This window comes from Pelmatolapia mariae, linkage group LG4, assembly GCF_036321145.2.
Source record: "Pelmatolapia mariae isolate MD_Pm_ZW linkage group LG4, Pm_UMD_F_2, whole genome shotgun sequence".
NCBI classification, from domain to species: Eukaryota; Metazoa; Chordata; class Actinopteri; order Cichliformes; family Cichlidae; genus Pelmatolapia; species Pelmatolapia mariae.
Window position 1 is genome coordinate 24323758 of NC_086230.1, and position 10807 is coordinate 24334564.

Here is a 10807-nt window from a genome sequence, read left to right on the forward strand (position 1 = left end):
CATATGATTATTGGGTTTTTCTCTGTATGTATCATTGTAGGGTCCACCTTACAATGTAAAGCGCCTTCAGGCGACTGTTATTATGATTTGGCATGTATAAATAAATTGAATTGAACTGAATTGATTGAACGCTGCATTTTTGTATTCTGTGGCTTTCGTATAATAAAGAAACTTATTAAATGTCATGAAATCATATTGAAAGAGTTTATTGAATTAATACATCATAATCAGAAGATTTAATAGCTGGTTCATATTTTATGAACACTGTCAAAAGGTTCCAAAAAGATATCTCTTATTCAGCAGTTTCACCCTAGAAAAAACATAAACAATACAATTACTGAAAACATAATAACTACATTTTACCACATGTGACTGTAAACAAGTATATACACTAATTCTTTTGTTTAGACCAAATTAACAATATAAAGAACTTATATCAAACAACAACAAATTTACCTTAACAAAAGTTTTATATAAAATGGGATCAGATGAATTACCTTTCCAGCATCACGGCTCTTGGCTCTCAGTTTGTTGACCTGAGATTCAGCAATGTCAGCACGCTCCTGAGCTTCCTCCATCTCATGTTGGACCTTTCTCAGTCTGGACATGTGGGTGTTGGCCTGTTCCTCCTGTTCAGTATTACAGTATGTTGGATTAAAAAAATCTTGTCATATAATATATATGTTAATATATGTTAAATTGCAAAATAGTTTTACTCACAGCCTCTTCAGCCTGTCTCTTGTAAGCCTTGACTTTGAGCTGCAGCTTGTCCACCAGATCCTGAAGTCTGACCAAATTCTTCTTGTCCTCCTCAGTCTGCATAGATAACAAACTGTTACTGATGGCTAAAGAAGAAAGAATTTAGGAACTTAAATATAAGAAATATTTAGGTAAATGTGTAATCACCTGGTAGGTGAGCTCCTTCACTCTCCTCTCATATTTGCGGACTCCTTTAACAGCATCAGCTCCACGTCTCTGCTCAGCTTCAACTTCAGTTTCCAGTTCACGGACCTTTAATGCCATGATAAATAATCCGCTTATAAATGTTAAGAGTACAGAGAAAAATAAAGGGTGGAGTTCATATGATGGAATCAAAGTGTTTATTTAATACTTGAATAATAACTCAAGAATATATGCAGTCCATACCCTGGACTCCAGTTTCTGGAGCTGCTTCTTGCCACCCTTCATGGCGAGATTCTCTGCCTCATCCAGACGGTGCTGCAGGTCCTTGACTGTGACCTCCAGGTTCTTCTTCATCCTCTCCAGGTGAGCACTGGTGTCCTGCTCCTTCTTCAGCTCCTCAGCCATCATGGCAGCCTGAAATTATGGGTGGTATTGGCATTATTGATCAAGCATGAACAAGAATTTTGAAAAGAAAAGAAGGCTTGTAAAGTACTAACTTACATCAGTAATAGCCTTTTTGGCCTTCTCCTCAGCATTTCTTGCTTCTTGAACTGCATCATCCACCTCACCCTGAACCTGGACAAGGTCAGCCTCCAGCTTCTTCTTGGTGTTCAAAAGACTGGTGTTCTGAATAAAAAAGAAACAGTTTTAATGATGTGATTCTCACTCTCTGATGTCTCAAAGTTCTTGTAAGGTAATGAATACCAACCTGAGAGTGAAGCAGTCCAACACGCTCGCTAGCATCAACCAACTCCTGCTCAGCTACTTTGCGTCCTCTCTCTGTCTGCTCCAGAGCAGCTCTCAGCTCCTCAATCTCAGCCACCATCAGACCATTTCTGCGCTCCACCATGGCGACCTGCTCCTTCATGTCTTCCTGTCCTCTGATTGCGTCATCCAGGTGCAGTTGGGCATCCTGATAACAAGCAAGAAACCATTCAAACAAAAAAAACAAATGGAATTTACTGTGTCTTACTTGTTAATTGAGAGAAAATCATCTACCAACTCACCTTGAGCTGTCCTTGGACATTCCTCAGTTGTTTCTGGGCCTCAGCAGCCTGTCTGTTGGCATGGCTCAGCTGAATCTCCATCTCATTCAGGTCTCCCTCCATCTTCTTCTTGACTCTCAGGGCATCATTCCTGCTCCTGACCTCAGCATCAAGAGTGCTCTGCATGGAGTCAGTCACCCTCTGGCTGTTCCTCTTGATCTGCTCCATCTCCTCATCCTTCTCTGCCAGCTTCCTGTCAATCTCACCTTTTACCTGATTTAGCTCAAGCTGAACACGAAGGATCTTGGCCTCCTCGTGCTCCAGAGTTCCCTTTAAATAAAGGTTTATTTCAACATAAACTGGAGAAGGGATACTTTATAAATTTAATTTCAAACAAATTAAGATTCTATAAAATACATTACCTCAGCTTCCTCCAGAGCTGTCTGAATTTCAGACTTCTCAGTCTCAACAGTCTTCTTGGCCTTTTCCAGCTCATGGATGCTCTTTCCTGTCTCACCAATCTGCTCAGTCAGATCTGAGATCTCCTCTACAGAGCAAACACAGCCAAGAGTTAGAGTACTTGGAGCTGATATGTGCAAATGTTTTTGCCACAACAAAAGCTGTAAATGAATATAAACATTAGAATCATATCCATATGATCTATAGCAAGATAAGCATACGCTGCAGGTTCTTGTTCTCTCTCTTCATGGTCTCCAGTTGATCCAGAGCCTCTTCATAGGAGTTCTTCATCTTGAACAACTCAGTGCTGAGAGAACGAGCCTCCTTTTGGGCTCCTTCCAGCTCTGCCTGGCTCTCCTCATACTTCTGCTTCCATTCTGCCAGGACCTATGTTAATATAGGTTAATTAGTTAATTGTTATTATGGGTGTATCCCTCTTCTTATTTAATCAGTTATGCTTAAAACTTTACCTTATCAAAGTTCCTCTGCTTCTTGTCAAGGTTGGCAGCCAGAGCATTAGCTCTCTCCACATCAATCATGAGGTCCTCCACCTCACCCTGCAGCCTCTGCTTGGTCTTCTCCAGTGAGGCACACTTGGAGTTCACAGCCTCAATGGATTCCTCAGCCTCCTGCAGGCGCTGGGCAAGCTTTTTCCTGTTGTTAAAAGAATTTTGTATTGATCAAGAGTGAAACAACTGTGAAAACTAATTTAAACAATGAAAATATTGTGACTTACTTGGCCTCCTCCAGCTCCTCGGTGCGTTGAATAGCATCAGTCTCATATTTGGATCGCCACTGAGCCACCTCACTGTTGGCCTTGGACATTCCTCGCTGCAGCTCAGCCTTGGCCTCCTGCTCCTCCTCAAACTGCTCTCTGAGCAGGTCACAGTCATGACGTGCTGACTGAACAGCATGAGCCAGGGCGTTCTTGGCCTGTTGAAGTGACAGTTGATTTCAGATTTCAATATTTTATTGTTGAAATCAATTTTAAAGTCTAATGCTGAGAGGATAACAAATTTAAGAGATAAAACCTAAGAAAGAAATTAGAGGATAATCTGTCTCAGAGTTACCGAGTGTCTCTGTAACTGTTTAAAACTTGTCTCTGTTTTTATTAGTAAGTGCTGAAATATAAAAGAAGATAGAAAATAGTTCCAACCTTCACTTCCTCCTCAACGTGTCTCTTCAGTTCCTCAATTTGCTGAGTGAAGGCCTGCTTGCCCCTTGTGAGCTGAGAAACAAGAGCTTCTTTCTCCTCAAGCTGGCGACCAAACTCACCTGTAAATAACACACATGTACTAAGCCCAGGTTGCTTCATTTCACCCACTGATTGGTTATAGTTTTAGGTACCTCTAAATGACAAATTTCCAGAAACAGACTGTGTTTTTGCCATATATCACTTACCATTCTCTGTTTGTAGTCTTGCCTTCTGGGCATTAATGTCATTCAGCTGACGAACATTCTCATCATTTTTGGCTTTGAGTTCACTTAGTTGATCCTCAAGAGTCCTGCACATTTTCTCCAAGTTGCCCTGGCAACAAGTAATATCACATCCATGTTAACAGTTAATGAGAATCTCCTCTGCGGTCCTGAAATGTAAAACAAAAAAAAATCTGTTCTCTATAAACAATGTCCACACCTTTGCTTTAGCAACAGCCTCCATGTTGCTGGAGAGGTCATCAATCTCCATCTTGTACTCGCTCTTCTCTTTCTCCAGCTTCTGTTTGACACGCTGGAGGTTGTCGATCTGCTCTCCGAGCTCTGCAACACTGTCAGCCTGCTTCTTACGGAGAGCTGCTGCAGTAGCTTCATGCTGCAGAGTTGATTCTTCAAGATCACGACGCAGTTTCTGGAACTCAGCCTCTCGCTTCTTGTTCATCTCAATCTGAGCAGCTGTTGCTCCACCAGCTTCCTCGAGCCTCTCGCTGATCTCTTCAAGCTCCCTGGAGAGGTCGGCTCTCTGCTTCTCTACCTTAGCCCGAGCTGCCCTCTCAGCCTCAATCTCCTCTTCCAGCTCCTCAATACGAGCCTAGTTTGAAATTATTTGGATTTATCGATTAGAACCTAAACTGTATGAGGTTTATGAATTATAATGAACAATATTCTTTATGAACACTGGTTGTTAGTGTTACCTGAAGTTCTTTGATCTTCTTCTGAAGTTGAGCACCAAGGGATTGTTCATCTTCAATTTTGCTGAGAAGTTGGCTGATTTCAAAGTCCTTCCTTGGTGTGGAAGAAGAAAGGTTTTAAGATCATAGTCCATATGATTATTGCAATGCAGTGTGTGAAAAGAAAATTATTTACAGAAAATGCCCTACTTCTTGATTTTCTCATCAGATTGCTGCTTGTCATTCTCCAGATCCATTATGGATTCCTGGGCCAGTTTCAGATCTCCCTCCAGCTTCCTCTTGGCTCTCTCAAGGTCCATGCGGAGCTTCTTCTCTTGCTCCAGTGAACCCTCAAGCTATAAAATCATGTCAGTTGATTCAAGTGGTTGGAAAGACAATGATTTAGTACTAAACTTCTTTCCATAGAAAACCAAAAACAAGCCCATCATTATTATAGTTTTCTTACATCATCAACTTGCTGTTCCAGTTTTGTCTTGGACTTGGTCAGAGTGTTGACTTTGTCCTCCTCTGCCTGGAGATCATCCAGTGTTTGCTGATGGGCCTCTTGTAAGGCTTTCTTCTCCTTGGTTAACTTGGCAATTGACTCATCTTGAGATGCCATCTCCTCTGTCAGGTTTTTCACCTGAAATAATGTGAATACATTAAGTTTAATTTTGTTCGAGAATTTGCTGAATATTTGAATGTTTAAGGTGTCTATTCAAAGAACAACATTACATGCTTTAATTGAACTAAGAATTCAATCACTATGAACTGAACCTTGTTTTCTGTGGCATGTTTCTCCTTCTCCACTTTGGCCAAGGTGAGCTCCAAGTCATCAATGTCCTTCTTCAGCTCAGAGCATTCATCCTCCAGCTTCCTCTTCTTAGCAGTCAGCTCAGCATTGATTTCCTCTTCATCCTCCAGTCTCTCAGTTGTCTCTTTGAGTTTGGCCTCGAGCTGGATCTTGCTCTTAATGAGCCCCTCACACCTTTCTTCAGCATCAGAGAGGTTGTCAACTTCCTATAATACATGTTGAACACACAAGTTAGATCATTGTCCTAGTGTTTTCTTGATCGTAATTTTAACTACACTTTTGTTTTAGCAAATAAATAATCAGATGACGAGACAAACATGTGTTCCTTTTATATCAACTTATATACCTGAACTACAGGTGTAATATATACTTTTCTCTACTACTTACTGCAGCCACTTGAAGTTGCAGGTCATTCTTCTCCTGCAGCAGGCTGACCATCTTCTCTTCCAGTTCCTTCTTCTTGGCCAGAGCAGCAGCCAGGTCTGTCTGCATCTTCTCATAGTTCTCCTTCATGTTCTGCAACTCCTTCTCAGTCTCAGCACTCTTCAGAAGAGGCTTGATTTTGAAGTACACTTTCAGCCATGGCCAGTTCTTGACGTTCATGAAAGAACGGATGTTGTACTGGATGGTGTAGATAGATTCTCTAAAAACGAAACATGAGAGTGTTACTTTTAGTGTCGTAGGATCTTAATATTAGGAAGGAAATACAAATGAGAATACAATAGAGTTTAGCATGATAATGTTACCTCCTCTCCATCATCTTCACAAACTCTTTCCTCATGACGTATCCTCTGCAGAGAGCCTGAGTCATGGTCACCAGCTCAGCCAGTTTCTCATCTCTCATCTCCTCAAGAGTGCCCAGCAGACCAGCTTTGAAGAACACCTATTTAATCATTGAAAGCATAAGTACAAGTGCAAATGGACAGTGTTTTGTTAATGTCTGTTAATATAACAAAGATTACCTTAGTGTGCCCAAACATGTACTGTGTGTGATCCACATCAATGGAGCCAAGCAGCTTCTCTGAAGCTTTCTTGTTGTCAATGAACTGTCCCTCAGGGATGACGCTGGCATTCAACACTTTGTATCTTCAAGAGAGAATCATGTTGTTACTTGAATTTGTCTTCCATCATATTCAAGTTTACTCTTTACAACAACAATTAAACCATTTCTGCTTTCTAATACAGTAATGTGCTGTCACCTCTGTTTGAAGTCACCATAGAGGATTCTGCTGGGGAAACCCTTTCTGCAGATTCTGATGCCCTCCAGTACACCGTTACACCTCAGCTGGTGGATGACCAGGAAGTTCTCCATAAGACCTGAGAGTCAGAAATGCAGAACATTTCAAAACTTTCTTCATTTCACTCTGTCATTTTTGCAGTTAATAGGACTGTGGGGTCCTGTGGGGTACCTGGGGTCTTTGTCTCATTGGGAATCAAGCAACGGACAAAGTGAGGATGAGTGCTTCTTAAGTTGGTCATCAGCTTGGCCAGATTCTCCTGTAGATCAACATCATTAGATAATAGGTTTAGCGTTTAATTTTGTTTTGTTTTTTAAATATAAATCTATACATACTCTGAAAAGCGCAGAGACAGTCTGGAAGGAACCACCCTTCTTCTTACCACCCTTCTTGCCACCACCACCAGCAGCCTCTGTTTTCATATACAGTAAATTTCATTATTGGAATTTAATGAATATTTTTTACAGTATACATATTAGCCTTCAGTGTGCACATTATAGTTATTAGACAGATACATACTATCTGTACTGGACATGGGAGTTTGTGAGCACTTTTGTTTCTTACCTTCAGCTCCAGCATGGGCTGCATAAAGGAAGCACAGCAGTTTGTTTGATGACTTCTGGTAGAGCTGCACAACCGATTCATTCAGTGGGTCCTTGTTCTTGTCCAGCCAGCCAGTGATATTGTAGTCCACTGTACCAGCATAGTGAACCAGGGAGAAGTGTGCCTCAGCCTTGCCCTTTCCAGGCTTTGGCTTCTCAAATGCCTTAGTCTTGCCAAGATGCTGATCATGCAGCTTGTTCTTGAACGTTGTGTCAGAGGCCTTGGGGAACATGCACTCCTCTTCAAGGATGGAGAAGATGCCCATTGGCTGAGAAAATGTCACATATCATATTAAAATTTCAAGGGAGGTAACATATGCAACCGCATGTACATTTCTTCCTGAGCAGCTGTTTACCTTCTCAATAAGCTCAATGCAGGCAGCCAAGTCCATACCAAAGTCAATGAACTCCCATTGAATGCCTTCTTTCTTGTACTCCTCTTGCTCCAGAACAAACATGTGATGGTTGAAAAACTGTTGCAGTTTCTCATTGGTGAAGTTGATGCAGAGTTGCTCCAAGCTGTTGAACTGTAATAGTACAAACATGTCTAATTTCATGGTAATAAACTATTTTAAGTTTAAGGAATGTGGTGAAATGTCTCAACTGCTCACATCAAAGATCTCAAATCCAGCGATATCCAGCACACCAATGAAGAACTGTCTGGGCTGCTTTGTGTCCAGCATCTCATTGATACGGATAACCATCCACAAGAACATTTTCTCATAGATAGATTTGCACAGAGCCGAGACAGCATTGTTGACCTGGTAAAAAAGAATTTATAATTATACAAAACCATATGAATACAGCTATATTGTTTATAACTATCATATGATAATACAAGTCCCCTTTTTTTAAATTACCTGTGGGACGGTCTGACCTTTGGTCACCATCTCATTGCCAACCTTGACTCTTGGGTAGCACAGAGCTTTCAGCATATCAGCCGAGTTCAGGCCCAATAGGTACGCAATCTTGTCAGCCACTGTTGGATTAAAACAAATCTTTGTAATACCTTATAAATACAAATATTTCAAACATTTCTCCATTATAGAAATTTTTCACAATACCCTCAGTGCCATCAGGTTCAGCCTGCTCTTCACGCTGCTTCTGCTTGAATTTCATGTTGCCATGATGCATCACAGCACCAGTCAGCTTGTAGATGCTTAACTTCTCTTCCCCACTAAAGCCCAAGATGTCAATAGCAGTCTGTAAGAAAAAAATGAAATCAGCTATTAATAAATAAAACAAAAGAAGATATTTATGGTTAAGTATAAGATTCTGTGTCAAATGTGATTTTACATCTGTTGCAATGAACTCCTCCACATCATTGATGCTCTTGACAGTGATTTCACCCTGACTGATCATTGGGTAGTCATATGGGTTGGTTGTGATCAGAAGAGCCTCTGAATGGAGAAATGAAGTTAACTTTTTTTTTGCTTAGAATGTGATTTTAATGGTTTTAAAATTTAAATTTAGGTGTCCTATCAACATACCCAGAAGCTCAGGCTTGTGGCCTGTCATCAGCTGATAGAAGATATGGTAGCTCCTCTCAGCAGACAACTGGAAGGTGACACGGGACTTCTCCAGCAGATCTAAGGAGAACAGATTAATTTTGACACTGTAGACATGAGACATCACAGTCAAAACTGCAATGGTGGATCATACATCCATTCATTTCCTTGGCTGTCATTGGGGGTGTTTGAAACTTTTTTCAGTTCTGTTGCTTTACTAATAATGTGCTTCACACTATACCTTATTATACTTTAAATGTTCTGTGAAGATGCAATATGTTCCTACTTATACTTACACACATGGTAACTACTGCGTTACAGTATATAACTTATATATATAGTGTAACCACACTGTTCATGCATCCGTGTGTTCCACCACAACAGACAATATTACTTCTTCTGAAATTAAGTGACTCATCTCTTTATGTGCTGTAAAATAATTTCTATGACAGATAACTGTAATCTGCACTGTGGTTCAAACTTACATGTTTCAATATCAGCTGAAGACAGCTTGCCAGAGGTGCCAAAGTGAATCCTGATGAATTTACCCTACAGGGGTAGATCTTTATTAATATTGTCTTTCGTGAGAGCAAGTATTAAAAAGCTCATTTACATTAACTCGTTTTAATCACTTACAAAACGAGAGGAGTTGTCATTCCTCACAGTCTTGGCATTACCGTAGGCCTCCAACAGAGGGTTGGCAGCAACAATCTGATCCTCAAGAGAGCCCTGCAAGAATATATTGTGTTTATGTGAGCTGATCTTCCAAAATCTATTTTCTTTTCTGTCACAAAGACTTTGATGCTGAATAAAGAATCTACCTGCATTTTGCCAGGTGTTGGCTCAGCCTTCTTACCTCCAAGAGCTGCAATTGTTGCAAAGTACTGGATGACACGTTTGGTGTTGACAGTCTTTCCTGCACCGGATTCTCCACTGGGATTTAGGAGATACATTGTTAAAATGTCTTACATTTTTTACAGATTTTGAATACAGTTTTTATTATACTCACGTAATCAGGACAGACTGGTTCTCACGATCTAAAAGAAAAACATATAAGCATGTCTTGAATAATCTTAGGATTCATTTATTTCCTATCACTTATAAGTAGCTATGTGCTAAGAAACATTTTTTTTCACGCAATGATTAATGGTCATCTCTTTAAGTAGAAGTCCTAAATGCATTTAAAAGCTTTAATAGGGAATTGAGCTTACCGGTGAGCATGAACTGATAGGCATTGTCAGAGATGGAGAAGATGTGGGGTGGAGCCTCAATCCTCTTCTTTCCTCTGTATGCTGCTACACATGTAGCATCATACACAGGAAGCCACTTGTAGGGATTGACGACAACGCAGAACAACCCAGAGTAGGTCTGTATCACAGACAATAAATATCATTTAAACATTTACAGATCAGCATGATATTTTCCTCTCACACACAGTAAAGTGAAAACTTACGTAGATCATCCATGATGCATAACGCTCTTTGAGGTTAAACAACACAGATGGCTCATTAAGGTGGGTCATCATGGCCATGTCCTCCATCTTATCAAACTTTGGAGGGTTCCTGGGGTGGATTTCATCTTCCTTTACAGTGACCGTCTGAATAGAAAATAAAGATCACTTAGAAAAAATCATCTTTCACAGTTCGGCACTATATATTTAACAAATAGATAAAGTACATTGATAAGTCATCTACCTTTCCTCCGTCTGTCTCAACAGTGGCTTTACCACCCTCCTTCTTGACGAGTTTGCCCTTGACATACATCTCATCAGCATCAGTCACAAAGTAGGCCGTCTTGGCATCAAATGGAGCAGTCTGGGCCTCAATCCTCTCCTTTTCTGGCTTCCGGAGGTAAATGGCCGCCGGGCCATACTGCGCCATCTCCGCGTCTGTGCTCATGGTGGCACTTTACTGGAGACTGAAAATATGATGGATTGACACATAAATCATTTACTGTACTTATTATACAAACCATAATTAACATCCATTCTTTTTGATTCATGGAGTTTACCTCAGCTGATGCAAACAGAAATTCCTTGGTATCCTGTGTATGTCAAGGTGCTATAAAATAAGTAAACGTATATCAGTGGACATTTTACTCTTCAGTTTAAGAATCCATTCAAAAAGCAAAATTTTCAGTGTGAATAAAAGAAATTACTAAGTGAAAAGTAAAAGTGTAAAATATAAACTTAA

The 10807-nt window shown here is 40.4% G+C and overlaps 1 protein-coding gene across 1 annotated transcript; it reads right to left on the minus strand.

Moving 5' to 3' along the window:
• Nucleotides 1-292: 292 nt before the first annotated feature.
• LOC134626317 (myosin heavy chain, fast skeletal muscle-like) lies at nucleotides 293-10513 on the minus strand. Its single transcript, XM_063472029.1, has 39 exons — nucleotides 10310-10513; nucleotides 10069-10212; nucleotides 9827-9983; nucleotides 9625-9652; nucleotides 9437-9548; nucleotides 9252-9344; nucleotides 9101-9164; nucleotides 8598-8696; nucleotides 8404-8507; nucleotides 8172-8310; nucleotides 7968-8086; nucleotides 7719-7868; nucleotides 7464-7634; nucleotides 7070-7376; nucleotides 6841-6917; nucleotides 6677-6764; nucleotides 6467-6584; nucleotides 6230-6353; nucleotides 6014-6150; nucleotides 5655-5910; nucleotides 5231-5473; nucleotides 4920-5096; nucleotides 4664-4809; nucleotides 4478-4568; nucleotides 3985-4374; nucleotides 3750-3876; nucleotides 3505-3623; nucleotides 3085-3281; nucleotides 2819-3002; nucleotides 2570-2735; nucleotides 2312-2436; nucleotides 1911-2219; nucleotides 1613-1816; nucleotides 1405-1530; nucleotides 1147-1317; nucleotides 907-1011; nucleotides 721-816; nucleotides 498-629; nucleotides 293-310 (listed from the first exon to the last, which is right to left on the minus strand). The coding sequence occupies exons 1-39, from the start codon at nucleotides 10511-10513 to the stop codon at nucleotides 293-295; spliced, it is 5817 nt and encodes a 1938-aa protein (XP_063328099.1).
• Nucleotides 10514-10807: the final 294 nt, after the last annotated feature.